Source organism: Xyrauchen texanus, chromosome 19 (genome assembly GCF_025860055.1).
Source record: "Xyrauchen texanus isolate HMW12.3.18 chromosome 19, RBS_HiC_50CHRs, whole genome shotgun sequence".
NCBI classification, from domain to species: Eukaryota; Metazoa; Chordata; class Actinopteri; order Cypriniformes; family Catostomidae; genus Xyrauchen; species Xyrauchen texanus.
Genome location: NC_068294.1, coordinates 44,279,987 through 44,297,876, shown reverse-complemented (window position 1 = coordinate 44,297,876; position 17,890 = coordinate 44,279,987). Strand labels below are relative to the sequence as shown.

At 45.4% G+C, this 17,890-nt stretch overlaps 1 protein-coding gene across 1 annotated transcript in view; it reads right to left on the bottom strand.

Moving 5' to 3' along the window:
• Positions 1 to 9,305, bottom strand: part of klb (klotho beta) — a 12,528-nt gene extending 3,223 nt beyond the window's left edge. Inside the window, exons 1-4 of the mRNA XM_052149465.1 lie at positions 8,458 to 9,305; positions 6,248 to 6,761; positions 2,187 to 2,455; positions 878 to 2,027 (exon numbers count right to left, since the gene is read on the bottom strand). Coding sequence (XP_052005425.1) covers positions 878 to 2,027; positions 2,187 to 2,455; positions 6,248 to 6,761; positions 8,458 to 9,231 — 2,707 coding nt within the window. The 5' untranslated portion in view covers positions 9,232 to 9,305. The remainder of the gene's footprint in view (positions 1 to 877; positions 2,028 to 2,186; positions 2,456 to 6,247; positions 6,762 to 8,457) is intronic.
• Between the last annotated feature and the right edge of the window lie 8,585 nt (positions 9,306 to 17,890).

Genomic DNA, 17,890 nt, shown 5'->3' with positions numbered 1-17,890 from the left:
TCGGCTCCAAAGTGCGTCGGCCCACCGGGAAAATGCCCAGTATCCCAGATTACCAGTCCAGCCCTGAGTCTGGCTTATATACGCATGTAAGGAAAGCATAGCAATAAACAGCAGTATTTAATTAAATATTTCACGACAAAAAAATAACAAAAATAAAATCCTGTGCATGCACTCAAATGATTCATGTGATTCAAATGATACAAAATAACGCTTTGTCACCCCAAACCGCTACGTGTTGGGAAAAGCAACACTATTTTGGAAACAGATGAGCTTCTCTCACACTACTGGAAAATGTCAAGTAGAGTACTGCATATAAAACATAACACTGTTTATTACAATATTTACAAAACCAGGGCGTATTTTAGCTTAGCTTTAGTTTAGCACATAATCTGTCAGGCCACACACGCATGCAGTGAATATGACTCACATCTGCACAGACACTGTAAAAGCACATAAAGCTTTTCATGAATCATTCAGGATCCACATGACGGCCATGTGCCCTGTGAGCACATACCAACTCAAAGTTCACTCATAAACACACTCTAAATGTGTTAAATGCTGTTTGAAGATAGAATCAGTGCAATGTGACCTTTGACCCCAGAGGTTTGACCTCAGAGGAAGCAGCTGATTACAGTGTGCTGTACTTGTAGTACAGATAAATAATAAATCAGTGGCACACCGCACACACCAACGCTTTAGCATTCTGCAATGTGGCGATTTAATCTTTAATGTTGCTTTTAGACACATTTAGGACATGTTTCATTATCTCATTACTGCCATTTGTTAAGGCAAGCATCTATTACTATTGCTCTGTATCTGCTTTATATCTGGAAATGGGCTTCTGACAACAAACCATAATATTGTGATTTCGACTCACCTTTTAGCGCCTCCTGCAGGTAGTCTCTGATATAGCTCTGCCTCAGCTGATCATCGTAGGACGCTTGGTCATGCACCCCTGATGCCGTGATAATGATAGGACAGCCGTCACCATAGCGATTCCTCACCCAGCCCAGCATCCTGCGAAGGCCCCTGGGCACCACGGCTTGACCCAAATGTGAGGACGGCCAGGTGAGGTCGGTCATCAGAGAGCAGTTGTGGTCCTGGTTCAGTGGTTTGTACGGCTTTGGGTTCCGAGGTGACGGAGGTCGCTGCGGCGCCACCAAACGAGTTGTGAAGTGATTCAAAGCGATGAAATCCATTGCCCCTTTAAGCTCCGCCCTCTCGTCATCCGAGAAGCCAATCAGAGAGATGCGACTACTGCCACGGCCCTCGTGTAGTCTCGAATCGCCACCGCTAAGCAAAGGATCCAAGAAACGGCCAAGTTCATAAGACAAATAGTGCTGTGCGGCCACCTTGTGAGATTCCAAGAACGGATTGGCTGGTTCCACCCAATCAGCGTGCAGCGCAAAGCTCACAGTCGCCCCCTGTTGCTGCCGGAATTGCTTGTCGTAAACACGCCATGCCTTTGCGTGCGCCGTCAACAGGTGCCGTGCTACAGTTCGCCTGTCTTCCGCGGTTCCACTGTACAATTCTGTTAACCGATTCGGTTCGTTAATCGTGATCCAAACCGGTACCAAGGCACCAAATTCGCGGTAACAAAAAGTTGCATACTTGACAAACGCCTCAACAGTGCTGTCATTTCTCCATCCACCGTTAGCATGCAAGTGTTCAGGAATGCCCAGCGACGGTGAGCTTCTTCTAGGACTGTACAGCGTCACCACGGGTTGGATACCTCTCCTCCGCACCTCGCTCAGCACACACCAGTAGAACCTCACATTTTCAGAATTTATTGATGCCAGGTCACCGTTGGGCATGAGTTGGGTCCAGTCCAGGGCAAACCGGTAGTGCGATGACCCGGTGACCCCTAGGAGGAAGAGGTGCCGTTGAATGTACAGGAAGTCAGTGCATTGCGCCCCTCGAGTGTGAAGCATGATCCCGGCGATGGGTTTGAGAGCTCCATCACCGGAGTAGTTCCAGCGGTACAGGTGAGGATCGGTGAACTGCGGTGAGAACGGATGCAGATGTACCTGAAAAAACACATTGAGAAATACAAGTTAGACTTTAAACCGACTGATCAAAAATACGAATCTCTTCTTAAGCTGTAAAATCCCTTTAGTGCACCTTTAAATCAATGCAAAGTCTTCACCAATAATCTTTAGATTTGGGGAGGTGCTTTCTCTCATCACCTGTAATATTGAGTCAGCCACGCCAAAATGAAAGTCACACGGGAATCGACCCTCAATGCTTTTCGAGTCATTGTCGGCAGGGAAGCCGTTGTCCTTAACGACCTGTCTGTAGAAGTGTGCGGAGGTCTTTGGGAGTCTGTGGCGCTCGGGTCGGCTGAAGTCGATGTAGAACAGTCCCGTTCGCACGCTGTAACCTTTAATCCATTCGAATCCGTCCACCAGACTCCAGGCAGTGAATCCAAACACATTCACGCCGTCTATGGAAACAGCTGAGAAAGCACAGATGCAAAGATGTGAACATGTATAATGGTTTTAATAAATCAGATTTATATCATGTATACTTCTATTTCCGTGACCTTCAGCTCTCACTGGATCGCTTGGCAGTCGAGTGTGAAGCGGCTGGGATGAGGATTAGCACCTCTAAATCTGAGGCCATCAGGAAACCGATGGAGTGCGTACTCCAGGTATGGAAGGAGGTATTGCCCCAAGTGAAGGAGTTCAAGTACCTCGGGGTCTTGTTCACGAGTGAGGGGACAATGGAGCGGGAGGTTGGCCGGAGAATCGGGGCAGCAGGGGCGGTATTGCACTCGCTCTATCGCACCGTTGTCACGAAAAGAGAGCTGAGCCGAAGGCAAAGCTCTCGATCTACCAGTCAATTTTCATTCCTACCCTCACCTGTGGTCATGAAGGCTGGGTCATGACCGAAAGAACTAGGTCGCAAGTACAAGCGGCCGAAATGGGTTTCCTCAGAAGGGTGGCGGGCTTCTCCCTTAGAGATAGGGTGAGGAGCTCAGTCATCCGTGAGGAGCTCGGAGTAGAGCCGCTGCTCCTTTGCGTTGAAAGGAGCCAGTTGAGGTGGTTTGGGCATCTGGTAAGGATGCCCCCTGGCCGCCTCCCTAGGGAGGTGTTTCAGGCACGTCCAGCTGGGAGGAGGCCTCGGGGAAGACCCAGGATTAGGTGGAGAGATTACATCTCCACACTGGCCTGGGAACGCCTCGGGGTCCTCCAGTCAGAGCTGGTTAATGTGGCTCAGGATAGGGACGTTTGGGGCCCCCTGCTGCAGCTGCTGCCCCCGCGACCCGACTTCGGATAAGCGGTTGAAGATGGATGGATGGATACTTCTATTTCAAAAGTGCAGAAAGTAAGAGTATTTTTGTCTTGTTTTCATAGAAATCTCACAAGAAAAACTAGGAGCAACTTTATATTAATGTTGTCTTTAACTACTATGTACGTGTAAAGCTGTACTATGTGACTTTGTGCTCTATAGCGACATCTGTGGTTGAAAGTTAAAACTGCAAGCAATTTGCGGAAGAACACTTTACGTTAGTCGTGTTTCGGCACTGCTCTTCTGGCGGATGAATCTCGTGATTTGAGCTTTGCCTGTGTGTGATCATTATATATATATATATATATATATATATATATATATATATATATATATATATTTAAGCAATATCACAAGAGTGCTATATGGCCCTATATCAGCACTGCTGTGATTCGGCCGCATGCACGAGTGCCATAGGTAATCACAGCAGTGCTGATTTAGGGCCATATAGCACGATTGCGAGTGTTATATTGCTTACAACAGTTCAATGAACACGTACATTTTTAAAAATGAGGAAAAACTGACATAAAACGTATTTGTGCATGGAACTACTTTATTACGTGGCGCCTCAGAATCTGCCGTTGCTGGTTCAAAACAAATGATGCGTCCAAGACTTTGTTAGTAATTAAAAAATGTCACTTCAGAAATAGTATCATGGCTTGTGCTGTTTATAACAAGTTATTGGATAAACAAAGATATGTGTGTGTGAGTGAGAGAGTGAGAGAGAGAGAGTGAGTGAGAGAGAGAGTGAGAGAGTGAGTGAAAGTGAGAGAGAGTGAGTGAGTGAGTGAGTGAGAGAGAGTTAGAGAGAGAGAGAGAGAGTGAGTGAGAGTTAGAGAGAGAGAGACAGAGAGAGAGTGAGAGTTAGAGAGAGTGAGAGAGAGTGAGTGAGTGAGAGTGAGAGAGTGAGAGAGAGTTAGAGAGAGTGAGTGAGAGAGAGTGAGTGAGAGTGAGTGAGAGAGAGTTAGAGAGAGAGAGAGTGAGTTAGAGTGAAAGTGAGAGAGAGAGTGAGTGAGCGAGTGAGAGAGAGTTAGAGAGAGTGAGAGAGAGAGAGTGAGTTAGAATGAAAGTGAGAGAGAGAGTGAGTGAGCGAGTGAGAGAGAGTTAGAGAGAGTGAGTGAGAGAGAGAGAGACAGTGCGTGTGTGATCACCTGTTGTCACACTCAAGCAGAGATGCTTTCTGAAGATCAGCTTTCTCAGAGGGAAAAATAGCATCCAAGCGGGGGTATTTCTATCTATTTCGCGGTAGCCGGTGCACAAGGGTTGATCACAATAGAAACCACAATGTCCTCCGCCATTTTTAACAGCCCCCATTGTGTAATCATCAGTCTGTTGTGTCTGTCAGCTGTGATGAGCCTTAATGCTGAAGTTGTTTGTTTAAAGTGATTTCACAGCTTTGGTAGTGCAGTAGTGATACGAGCGATCGCATAGTGCTGATGAATGTAAACACTGACTAACTGGCTCATATTACACACAAAAAATATATTTTGCCGCCACCTGCTATTTAATGTCAAAACAAAAAGACAAACAGCAGCTCTTCACACATCTGCACTACTCTTACACTTTAGTTTAGAACGGCAGGAACACAAGTGGAGTGACACACACAGTGAAGCGTCACACCATCAGTGCTCATGGAACGTCTCTCGTCCAATCAGATTTGAGGACCGGAACTAACTGTTGTGTATATATATACGACGTAATGACGCAAGGATGACCGTCATAAGCCAGCGATTTCACGCCAAATCGAACCCGACAGCTCAAAACGCAAATATTTTTATAGGCTTACCGTAGTGAATCGAGATAAGGACATTGTTTTGAACACTGGTTGTTTATGTTATCAATCAATAATGACAATTTGTTCATTTTTAACCACAAAAACTTACATAGTGCAGCTTTAAGTATTTTACACAATGTACCTATTACAGGATGTACTTGAGTGTTGTTGAGTTGTACTTACATTTAAAGTACCTGCATTTAATTACATCTGTACTTACACTATTAAACTTACCCCTAAACCTAACCCAACCCTTACCCTTAAAACAAAAGGGGTTTTCTCCCATTTTCTCCCCAATTTGTAACACCCAATTCTCAATGCGCTCTGAGTCCTCGTGGTGGCGTAGTGACTTGCCTCAATCCGGGTGGTGGAGGACGAATCTCAGTGGCGTCTGAGACCGTCAATCCGCGCATCTTATCACGTGACTTGTTGAGTGCGTTACCATGGAGAGGTAGTGCATGTGGAGGCTTCATGCTATTCTCCGCGGCATCCACGCACAACTCGCCACACGCCCCACCGAGAGCGAGAACCACATTATAGCGGCCACGAGGAGGTTACCCCATGTGACTCTACCCTCCCTAGCAACCGGGCCAATTTGGTTGCTACGGAGACCTGACTGGAGTCACTCACCACACGCCCCACCGAGAGCGAGAACCACATTATAGCGACCATGAGGAGGTTACCCCATGTGACTCTACCCTCCCTAGCAACCGGGACAATTTGGTTGCTAAGGAGACCTGGCTGGAGTCACTCAGCACACGCCCCACCGAGAGCGAGAACCACATTATAGCGACCACGAGGAGGTTACCCCATGTGACTCATCCCTCCCTAGCAACCGGGACAATTTGGTTGCTAAGGAGACCTGCCTGGAGTCACTCAGCACGCCCTGGATTCAAACTCGCGACTCCAGGTGTGACAGTCAGCGCCAATACTCGCTGAGCAACTCAGGCCCCCTTGTTTCCCCCTTATTTTGCTTCTAAGGAAACTTTATGTACATTATTTTAAGAATAATTTAACTGGAAAGCAAGACAAATAATCAGTAAGAAAATGATTTTTTTGCAGTAAACAGCTTACTTGTAATTGTTTACACATTCAGTTGCAATGCTTATTATTTTAACATTTAAAGAATGACACGTTTCAGGTGTAAATGGGCTTAAAAGACATGCATGAACACATACACACCTTGCAGCACCTGTATGATGTATCTCTTCATCATATAAATTGCCACAGTGTCCTCGACTCCTTCTGACACGTCTGAGAACCAGCCGCTCTCTGCCACTAGCACCTGCGGATCCCCGTACGCCTGCTGAATCCAGACCAGAACACTCCTCAATTCCAGCCCCACCCTCTGCCCAAACTGTGCCAGGTTATGACCCACACTCTGAGTCTCCGACCCAAACGCCAAAGAGAAGAAGTCTGCGGTGCCCCTCACCCAAACCTTCTCCTCTGGGGTGAACTCCGGGATCACACTACGGTTCGACACCTTCAGGGACGCCGGATAATCGCCACTTCCGTGTATGGGCTCGGCAAACCAGCCAATCACATTTTCCATGGAGTTCTGGCAGAGCTCCACATTGGCTGGTGTGGCCTGACCCTGAAAAGGCTCCACCCAATGAGAGCCCAACGTGATGGAAATGTTGCCGTGCTGATGGTGTCTGAAGTGTTTGTCGTAAATGTGCCACACTTTTGCGTGCGCCTGCAGAGAGACACCAATTATATGAATACTGTACATTTGGCTGACACTTTTATCCAGTGCTTTTCAGAGAATAACGATTTATACTTGTGTCTGTTCCTCACACAAAAGTATGGGATGACTTCAGAAGACGACACAAGGGCGAGAAAATTATGAATTTTGGATGAACTATCAATTTTTTGAACATACTGATTTTTTTTTTTTTAATGAAAATAATGTGTAACAGTGTTCATTTGATGAATATTGCACACCAAAATGAAAAGAAAAAGTATATATTTATATTGCATACAAAATATTAACCCCTTAAACTCCATAAAAATAAGCCAGACATATGAAGTATTTTCATAGATAACCACCAGTTCTGCATTTATGTTACTTAAAATAACAAAATAAGCCTTCAAAACATTCGTGTTGAAAACAAGCGCCCCCTAGAGGTAATGTGGTAGAAATATTTATATCAAAATAAAAGTCCTTCACATAGCACATAAATGGTGATTATAAGAAGTCATATATCAAATGAAAGCTCTCACACTCAGGAACATGACTGTACCATTTATTTAGCTGCCCTAATACGACAGTTCGAACATTTTTCTAAAGAATCACAAAGTGAAATATGATTTCTGTAAGTCATTAAATACAAACGTCTCGTTTCTGAGTCGATCATTGCTGCTGTAAGCCCCAAATAGCTAAAAAATTATGTCTGCTTTTACCTTAAAAATTAGCCATTGTTTACTTGTCTGTGAGCTTGCTTGCGTGAATAATCCAGAAAATGCATGCAATCAAATCATCAGAAAAACATGTTTTCAACTATTGATGATAAAATTTTATAATGACACCTCAATTGAGCTTGTAATCCACTCAGAGGCCGAGATATTCAATGAAATAATGAGGGTGTTGCGTTAGAAAACATGCATTAGATGCATTAGAGCGCCCCCTACAGTTCACATCTGTATATTGTGATGGAATGTGATCGAGAAAATAATATTTTTTTGTGTGTTTTCTGACACCTAGTGGAATAAAATGAGACTTTTCAAAGTGTGGTAGAGTGAACAGAACCAGAATTACATGTTTACAAAGTTAGGACAAAAAACACATACAATATTATATATTAATAAATGGAGTCTTTGTTATTTTATATGGGTGGTTCTCTGAAAAATGTGACAATTTTTTTGCAATTAGTCCACAGTATGTGGAAATGGTGAGCTTTTAAATTAGAGTGTGAAAAATTGCATACAGCAGCCCAAGGGGGTAAATATTTTCTTGGCATAATATTGATGACCACAAAAATACATTTTGAATCGTCCCTCCTTTTAAAAAAAAAAAAAAAGGATAAATCTGTAAACGTTAAAAGACTGTAAACAGGATTTTAGTGTGATAAAATCACTTACCAACCCTTTCTGTGTAAAGTTACAGTATATACAATTGTACAACTTCGGTGCCATTACGACGTAATGCGGAAAACCCTAAAACGTTGATTTAAACAACTTAACAGCTCAAATAATAAACACCATTGACTTCCATTGTAAGTGTCTCACTGTAACCTCCATTGCTTTTTAAAATAAAAGGAGGGACGATTTGCAGTTCAGAGTTAATGGTGATCCCAAAATCTGGCTGCATTATTTCTGCATTTACTCTTAACAACTGAGGGGTGAAAAATGAACCTTACTGCTGACCTCTGACCTATTGAACCCAAACTCACCCTGATGAGGTTGTGTGCAGCGATGAAATGGCCAGCGCGGTTTCCGGTCACCCCCGGAGCATGAACCCCCTTGCCGTACCCTTGGACGGCGAGCAGAAAGGGGTTATGCATCGTGAGCCAATAACGAACTTCTCCACCAAACGTTTTAAAACAAAATGTGGCGTAGTCGGCGAAAATGCCCACCATGTTTTGGTTCAGCCAGCCTCCGAAGCGCTCCTGCAAGACTTGCGGTAAATCCCAATGAAACAAAGTCACCACAGGCTCCATGTGAAGCTCTTTTAATTTGCCGATCAAGCGACGGTAATGTTGGACTCCAGCCTCGTTGGGTTTCGCCGTCGCATTGCCATCCGGAAAAAGCCGTGGCCACGAGAGAGAAAAAGCGTAGAATTTCACTCCCAGGTACTGAACTGATTTTAAATCCTCTTCCCACTGAACGTAACTGTCACTGGCTGTGTCCGCCGTATCCATCCGAGTGCCGTCTGTTTGGGAACGATGGGTAAAGTGGTCCCACACGGACTCTCCCTTCCCATCTGCATCCCAGGACCCTTCGGTAGGGAAAGCTGAGGTTCCTACACCCCACAGGAACCCATTTGGGAAGGTCCCAATCTGCAGCCGAGTCTGGTTGAGCGGTTGAAGCCACAGTTTGTGTCCTTTTCCATGCAGGGAACTCTCTGTTATGCCCCACAAACTCAATGCTGGAAGAATGAGGGACAAAGTAAGAGACACAGACGAGTGGACGCAAAACATTGTGAGTAAACAGTCGAATCCAGCCATTGCACCAGCACAGCTGATATGGGTATACTGGACACTTGGCAACCTATATATCGAGAACGCTGCAACTATCTAGACTGCCTTTGCTCAGACTCACACACAGACACTGAAGATCGCTAACGGCAGCAAGTGGGACCTTTGATCAATGATTAATATGAACTCTGATCTTCTCTCATGACTTCCACAGTCTGAGAAAGAGCGAAAGAGAGAGAGAGAGAGAGAGAGAGAGAGAGAGAGGGATGATGGATGGAAAACAAGAAGCAGAGAGAATGAAGGAGGTTTTATCTGGCAGATCAGTGGTATAAATTGAATTTGGCTGGCACTGAAATAGACACAGATGGGTTTTTCTTCAGCTATGGGCACTTTTTAGCCCTGTGGATTTTTAGCTAACTAAACTCTTTTCACACTAACTAGCTTATTTAATTTCTCTACTAACGATGTCTAAAAATAGACACGAGATTTCTGACATTTTGTCTGTACCAACAAATTCCGTTTTCTATCACATCTCAAATGATGTATCGAGTTTGATAACATTCAATGGTGGAAATGACATTTTAAACATTTTTGGAATCAAATGGCCGATTTTGTCTTGCTTATCTAATGGCTAGCATTTTATACATGCTAAACACACACAATTAAATACTTTTGCCACTAAATTACAGCTTGATTGGAAATTACATGATAAAGATTTTATTATTGACCTACATTTTTCGTTGATGTATTTTCTCTCATATTTCATCTCAAGCATGCTTATCAGTAACTTTTGTATTGCCTCGCAATTATTTTGGGTTCCTCCACAATAGCTTTAGCCATGGTTTGACTACATTAACTATAGTTAAACAAAGATATTTGTAGCAAAACCATAGTAACCACAAGATTTACCGTGGTTAAACTGCAGGAACAAAATATGGCCACTCTAGTGTGACAAGGTCTCTTGTTTAGTCTTGGAGGAAGCGGGGGCTAGGAACACACACACACACACACACACACACACACACACACTGGGCTGCTGTGTGCGTTCTTCCTACTGTACTTCCTCTATCTGCCTCGCTCTCCACAGACGTCGCTTGGCCACGGACGCATCACCACATACCCTAATCGCCCGACTCAGGCCGGGGACCCATCCAGCCTGTCAGAGATGCCAGGTGGTGACACTGGACCCACTACGCCATTCCTTTCGGTAGCTGGGAGATGAACATTTCTAGTGCCACCAGATCAAGCACTTCCTCAGCACCGCATTCTTCAGCCAGCAGCCACCTTCGGCAGGTGTCACAGAGCTGTTGAGCGAATGCGGAAGTGTTGCCGATGTTTTTCTGGGCTGCGACCGACCCCTTGCAGGATGGCCTTCCTCAAGTCCTTGTAGGAAGTTGTTGAGCCTCGAGCTGGACTTAACCGGACAACAGCCGCAGTACCCCGGACAGATCACCCACTGGCTGCTCGGTGAAAGCCTCCAGGTCGTCCTGCATTCCCATGTGGGTCAGCATGATGGGCACGGCCATGGGTGTGCCCGGGGTCACAGCTGAAGAACTCTACGGATGTAGAAAGCTCCGTAGCACCTGACAGTCCTCTGCTTGAGCTTGGAACAGCATCTAGAACCACTGCTCCAGTTCCCTGCGTAGCTCAAGCATAGACTGATGTTGGGTTTGGCGGATACCGGCGAGGGTCTTCGTTGTTCGGCCAGCAATGAGGACTCCATGATGGCGTTTCTTTCTCCTAATTCCCGGGTTCTGGTACCACTGTGTCAAGGTCTATTGCTTATTGTCTTTATTTTACACACTTTTTCTAACACACAAAAGATTGCTTTTCAGCACACTAATTAACATCCAAACTCTTGGCTTCTGTGTGCATCTCTCTCTCTCTCTCTCTCTCCGGCGGTTCGGACTGCCCTTTTATCCCTCCCAGCTCTCACTGCAAACACAAACAGCTGTTAGAGATAATTTCCCAAAGGTGTCAATTAGGGCTGGGATAAACGATTATTTTTTAAACGATTAATCTAGCGATTATTTTTTCGATGCATCGATTAATCTAACGATTAATTTTTTTCAGTCTGATTCGATTTAGATTCGATTAATCGACTTGTGACAACACCGGTAATACCGGTTTCATCAGGGGTGGGGGGTGTATAAAATGTTTAAAAAAAAACATTTGCCGGGAGTTTGATTGACTGGCGATCTGATCAATCAATCATAATACGCCATTTTTGTCCGACAAAGTAGTCAGGAGAGAGAAGATTAACGTCGGTGGATTTGAATAATGGATTGTAGGCTACTGTACTGACGTCTTTCCGCGGTTAAAACAACAGTCCTTCTGATGTAGGCTACATTCATGTTTAGCCTATTTGATGCTATAAATTAACCAAGGAAAAGATGATCGGTTCACGAGCAGCTTTAACGGAGGCAATCTGTCACGACACATTAAAGAGCCACAAAATAGTCGGCCTATTTATGGTTTAATTTTCTTTGAATGACCAAATTTGAAAGTTGAGACTTTATTAAATGTTACCTGCTTGGTCCTGTCTGTCAGCGCGTTGTTAGTGTCCTCTATGTATTTTTCACGACATTCATAGCTATAAGCGCATTATTAATAGCTATAAGCGAAAACTTTAGGTGTCGACAACGTATTATAGCCTACTCCAACATCGAGTGCAAAGTGGGGAGTTGAAGAAAAACTTACGGTGCTCTGTCATTTGCAACTGCTCCCGGGTGGCGCCTCTTCAGGTGCTGGTGCATTGCCGTGGTGCTAGAATGGAAGGCCATCTCCATTTTGCAAAGACGACATATCACGGAATTGTTTCCTTTTAAATTAAAGAATTCCCATACTTTAGAGGAACGAGTGCATGCCGCCTTGCACTTCTGATAGTCTGAGGAGCCACTCTCTGCTACTACTCGCCGGCGCCGCCATCTTTGTTTTGGGTCTGACGAATCGACGCGCATATTTTGCGTCGACGTATTTTTTGCGTCGACGTCATCGTTGTCCCAGCCCTAGTGTCAATCCTCTCCACAGACGTGCTCGGCATACTAACCATCGCAACATTTTTGCATAACAAACTTATGTGCTTCATTCAACACTTCACTGCAGTTTCCGAGTGTAATGTCCAGTAGGGGGCGCAAAAAGCGAGTGTAATGGTGTTGTCATCAGACCAGTTTTTTAAGGTTAATATTATACAAAGGATTTAATAAGTAAAATGTACCTTCCTAACCTAAAACTTTAACCTAAACCTAACCAATAGTGTTAGGAATCTGCAGCGAAACAGAACGCGGCATGTTAAAGTCAGTGTGGCAGGGCGGAGGGCGGGGCAGTGTCGTGATCCTACACACCCGGTCCCGTATTAGGCTAATTAAGCCTACGAGAGGGATAAAGGTCGACAACAGAGGATCGTGCGGGAGAGAGAGATCGTTTATGGACATGTCCGTCATGTGTGTGTTTATGTTTGTGTGCTTCAGTTTATTATTAAAATATTATTTATGTTGAAAAGCCGGTTCTCCGATACACCGTAGCTTGTTCCTCGGCCACTCCTCCACCCTCTATCGGACGACAGCCGCACCTCTCCGGGCGGATCAGGGGCAGACCTCCAGCCCCTTGCGGACGGAACGCCCCGCCGCATTCTCGGGGAACAGAAGGGGTCTCCCCCACCCCTCTCCCGCTCTAGGCGGTCGGCAGTGAGCCCCTCCCCGCTCGCGGTCGAAGGTCTCAAACCCCGCCGCATTTAAGCAGCCGGTAGGTGACTCCTCCGCCCCTGACCGCTCCAGGCGGTCGGTTAGGAGCCTCTTCTCCCCTCGCGGTCGGCGGCCATCTTCCTCAGGTGGCTGGGCTCCTCGTCCCCTGGCAGACGGCCGTGGCTGCTCCGTTGGGGTGGACGGTAGTGGCGAGAACTCTACTACGGCGTATCCCTCCTCCTTCCCCGATTTCGGCACCAGTGTAAAGGAGTCAATGGAAAGGAGGCGGCGAGAACCGGCTTTTCAACATAAATAATAGATTAATAATAAACTGAAGCACACAAACATAAACACACACATGACGGACATGTCCGTAAACGATCTCTCTCTCCCGCACAATCCTCCGCAGTCGACCTTTATCCCTCATGGAGGCTTAATTAGCCTAATACGGACCGGGTGTGTAGGATCATGACCCGGCCCTGCCCTTCGCCCTGCCACAGTCAGTTTACAAAAATGTTGTTATAGTAACGTTCATCCCATGAGACTCGGTTGTAATACAATTACTGAGAGGGAACACAAAACTACATTTCCTTCCTGTGCTTTAAGGGGCTCCAAAGATTTCAGTATTTTAAGATAAAAAAAATCGGATTTCTTGACAAGCGACCGTTTTGTACTTAGCAGGCCTTTGAAGAGCAAACAAAGTTGAAATCTGTTATTTTTTTATATAAATCCACATAAAAGTGCCCAAAGCTGAAAACACTGGATACATACATGAGGTTTTTTCTAAGAATAATCGCAGTCTCTAACGAGTTTGACATTGTAGAACATCTAACGTTGATTTCCGCTTGTCACTGCAGAATAACTGCTTCAATATCCCTTTAAATACGTTACGCTGCTTTTTTGTCATGTAAGTCCAATTCCAGACTGGTACAAAAACAAACAACTGCAATGAACACAACAATAAACCTCTGCTGCAGATTCAGGGTTGAAGATAAAGCTTAACTGATGTCGATGGCAGTTTCAGGGCAGCAAGGATTATAGTTTTATTGAGCTATAACAGCCTCAATAATGGGTGTAATTGGGTTTGAAAATACAATCTGATGGCCAAAGACACGTCTGATTAGATCACAGAGGATGCGGACCATCAAAAACGATCCGGACGAGGAACAAACAAGAGCAACAGAAATCATTGAAGGAAGAGATCTGTTCCAAAATGTAGTGCGTGGCCTCACTGTTTACAAAGGCAGCTAACCTTTAATGCGGCATTCTGGCTGAAACGAAGTATCATAAAAGATTTAACACTCTTAAAACCTCTTAAATTCTGGTGCATTTTTGTGCTGCCGTCCGCAATTGTTCAGACTCAAAATTTAAAAGCTCACCATTCACACGTATTGTGGACTAATTGCAAAAAATTGGTCCAATTGTTCAGAGAACCCCCTAAATAATAAGAGAAAAGGCTCAAATTATTCATACATTGTATATGTTTATAACATTATGAAAAACATTACACAGAATTTTTTTTTTTTTACCTGACTTTGTAAACATGCAATTCTGGCTCTGTTCACTCTGATGGCAGAAATCTCCATCACAATACACAGATGTGAACTGTAGGAGGCGCTCTAACACATTTTACCCCTCACAGATGTGAACTGTAGGAGGCGCTCTAACACATTATACCCCTCACAGATGTGAACTGTAGGAGGCGCTCTAACACATTATACCCCTCACAGATGTGAACTGTAGGAGGCGCTCTAACGCATTATACCCCTCACAGATGTGAACTGTAGGAGGCGCTCTAACACATTTTACCCCTCACAGATGTGAACTGTAGGGGGCGCTCTAACACATTTTACCCCTCACAGATGTGAACTGTAGGGGGCTCTAACACATTATACCCCTCACAGATGTGAACTGTAGGGGGCTCTAACACATTATACCCCTCACAGATGTGAACTGTAGGGGGCTCTAACACATTATACCCCTCACAGATGTGAACTGTAGGGGCTCTAACACATTTTACCCCTCACAGATGTGAACTGTAGGGGGCTCTAACACATTATACCCCTCACAGATGTGAACTGTAGGGGGCTCTAACACATTATACCCCTCACAGATGTGAACTGTAGAGGGCTCTAACACATTTTACCCCTCACAGATGTGAACTGTAGGGGGCTCTAACACATTATACCCCTCACAGATGTGAACTGTAGAGGGCTCTAACACATTTCACCCCTCACAGATGTGAACTGTAGAGGGCTCTAACACATTATACCCCTCACAGATGTGAACTGTAGGGGGCTCTAACACATTTCACCCCTCACAGATGTGAACTGTAGGGGGCGACTAACACATTTTACCCCTCACAGATGTGAACTGTAGGGGGCGACTAACACATTTTACCCCTCACAGATGTGAACTGTAGGGGGCTCTAACACATTTTACCCCTCACAGATGTGAACTGTAGGGGGCGCTCTAACACATTTTACCCCTCACAGATGTGAACTGTAGGGGGCGCTCTAACACATTTTACCCCTCACAGATGTGCTCGTCCATAGACATTCAGTCTAATGTTCAGTTCAAGCAACACCCTCATTATTTCATTGAATATCTCGGCCTCTGAGTGGACTACAAGCTCAATCTAGGTGTCATTAGAAAGCTGAGACCCTCCCCTTTGCAAAGCTACATTTTATCATCAATAGTCAAAAATAAATTTGGATGATTTGTTATGAATGCTTTTCTTCTTGATGGTATATTTTGTTCTGGACATCTAAGATATAACATTGAATTATTCACGTAAGCAAGCTCACCGACAAGTCAACAATGGCTCATTTTTTTTTAAAGAAATTGCTTAAAGCAGACATAAAGTTTTTGGCTATTTGGGGCTTACAGCAGCAGTTATCGGAGCATACATGAGACGTATGTATTTGATGACTTACCGAAATCATATTTCACTTTGTGATTGTGGCAGGGCGGAGGGCGGGGCCAGGTCGTGATTATACACACCCGGTCCCTTATCAGGCTAATTAAGCCTCCGAGTAGGGACAAACACACACATGATGGACATGTCCGTAAACTATCTCGCTCTCGTCGCACCACTGTCTGGCCATCGGCCTTTATCCCTCTCAGAGGGTTAATTAGCCTGATAAGGGACCGGGTGTGTATAATCACGACCCGGCCCCGCCCTCCGCCCTGCCACAGTGATCCTTTTAAACATATTTCAAACTGTGCTATTAGAGCAACAAAAGAAACTATATAGTCACATTCCTGAGAGTGAGAGCTTTCATTTGATATATGACTTGCCCATTTATGTGCTATGTGAAGGACTTTTATTTTCGTGTAAATATTTCTACCCCGTTACCTCTAAAGGGTGCTACATTTCACTGCAAATGTTTATTTATTTAAGTCACGTGGCACTATTTTGCATGCTGATAAATACACGTGAGGATACATGTGCACATGAGATAATAGTATTTTAATACTTTGATAAGAGACCATAAGCTCAAATAAAATGTGATGGTTGCCTAGTCACACACACCTGAGCCTTTTGTACTGGTGTGTGTGCATGTGTATGTCACGGTGTGGTTTGGTCAATGGTTAACAGCATTTGATGTGTATCTGAGGTAAATAAAGTGCTTCATATTACCGTTTCTCACATGGGATGTTCTGATGGGCAGACATGTTATCAAACCTGTGTTTGTACATTAAAATGTGTCAACAATAGATTTGTGATTTGGGAGGCTTTTTGCTACATCAAGTTAAGCACACAGCACATTATCCATTACCTAACAGTGTTTGCGTAACTCTAATGGAACATTAAATTAGTTCAGAGAGCAACAAAATACACTGGTGGTGAGAAATGGTACTGCATCCTTTACAACCACAAATCCAACATAGGGCCAATGGCATATGGGAACGTTCAAAAAAACCGGCTAATAAAAAGCTGCTAAGTTTGGAATAGCATATCACCACCCTACTCTTACAGATTAAGCCATATCTATACCACAGAAATAGTAGCAATAGTATAGTGTGCTATTCCAAAAATGGAAAACCATCACATGAATTTTTTTGTCAGATAATGCCAGATCCATGCCCGCAATACCAAAGAATTACTTCAATGTGCAGTTCCACGTGTCAAGAGTAAATAACGGTCGGTAAAAGTCTTACATTTGAAGAAGTAGGTACTACCTGTAACAGTGTAGTACCCCCCCCCCCTCACCAAAAATAAACTGTACAATTTAAACGAGAGGGAAAAGGCCAACACAGAGCGGCAGTGAGAGAGAGAGAGTGGAGAGAGAGATGAAAAAAAAAAAAAACCTACTCGCCGGTTCTCCGATACAACGTTGCATGGTCCTCGATCACTACTCCACCCTCTCAGGTGGACGACAGCCGCTTCTCCCCGGGCAGACCGGAGTCAGACTCATGACCCCCGGCGGTCAGAACGCCCCTCTGCGTTCTCAGCGACTCATGGGGACACTCCTCCGCCCCTGGCAGCAGCCCTACCGCTCTAGGCGATCGGGGAACACTTCCCTCCTCCTCTCGCGGACGGCAGTCTTCCATCGACCCCTCCGTGTTTCTGTGGGACAGCAGGGCTCTCCTCCGCCCCTGGCAGCGGCTCTACCGCTCCAGGCGGTCGGGGAGTCACATCCCTCCTCCCCTCGCAGACGGCAGTCTTCCATTGACCCCTCCGCGTTTCTGGGGGATGGCAGGGCTCTCCTCCGCCCCTGGCAGCGGCTCTACCGCTCCAGGCGGTCGGGGAGTCACATCCCTCCTCCCCTCGTGGACGGCAGTCTTCCATCGACCCCTCCGCGTTTCTGGGGGATGGCAGGGCTCTCCTCTGCCCCTGGCAGCGGCTCTACCGCTCCAGGCGGTCGGGGAGTCACATCCCTCCTCCCCTCGCGGACGGCAGTCTTCCATCGACCCCTCCGCGTTTCTGTGGGACAGCAGGGCTCTCCTCCGCCCCTGGCAGCCGCTCTACCGCTCCAGGCGGTCGGGGAGTCACATCCCTC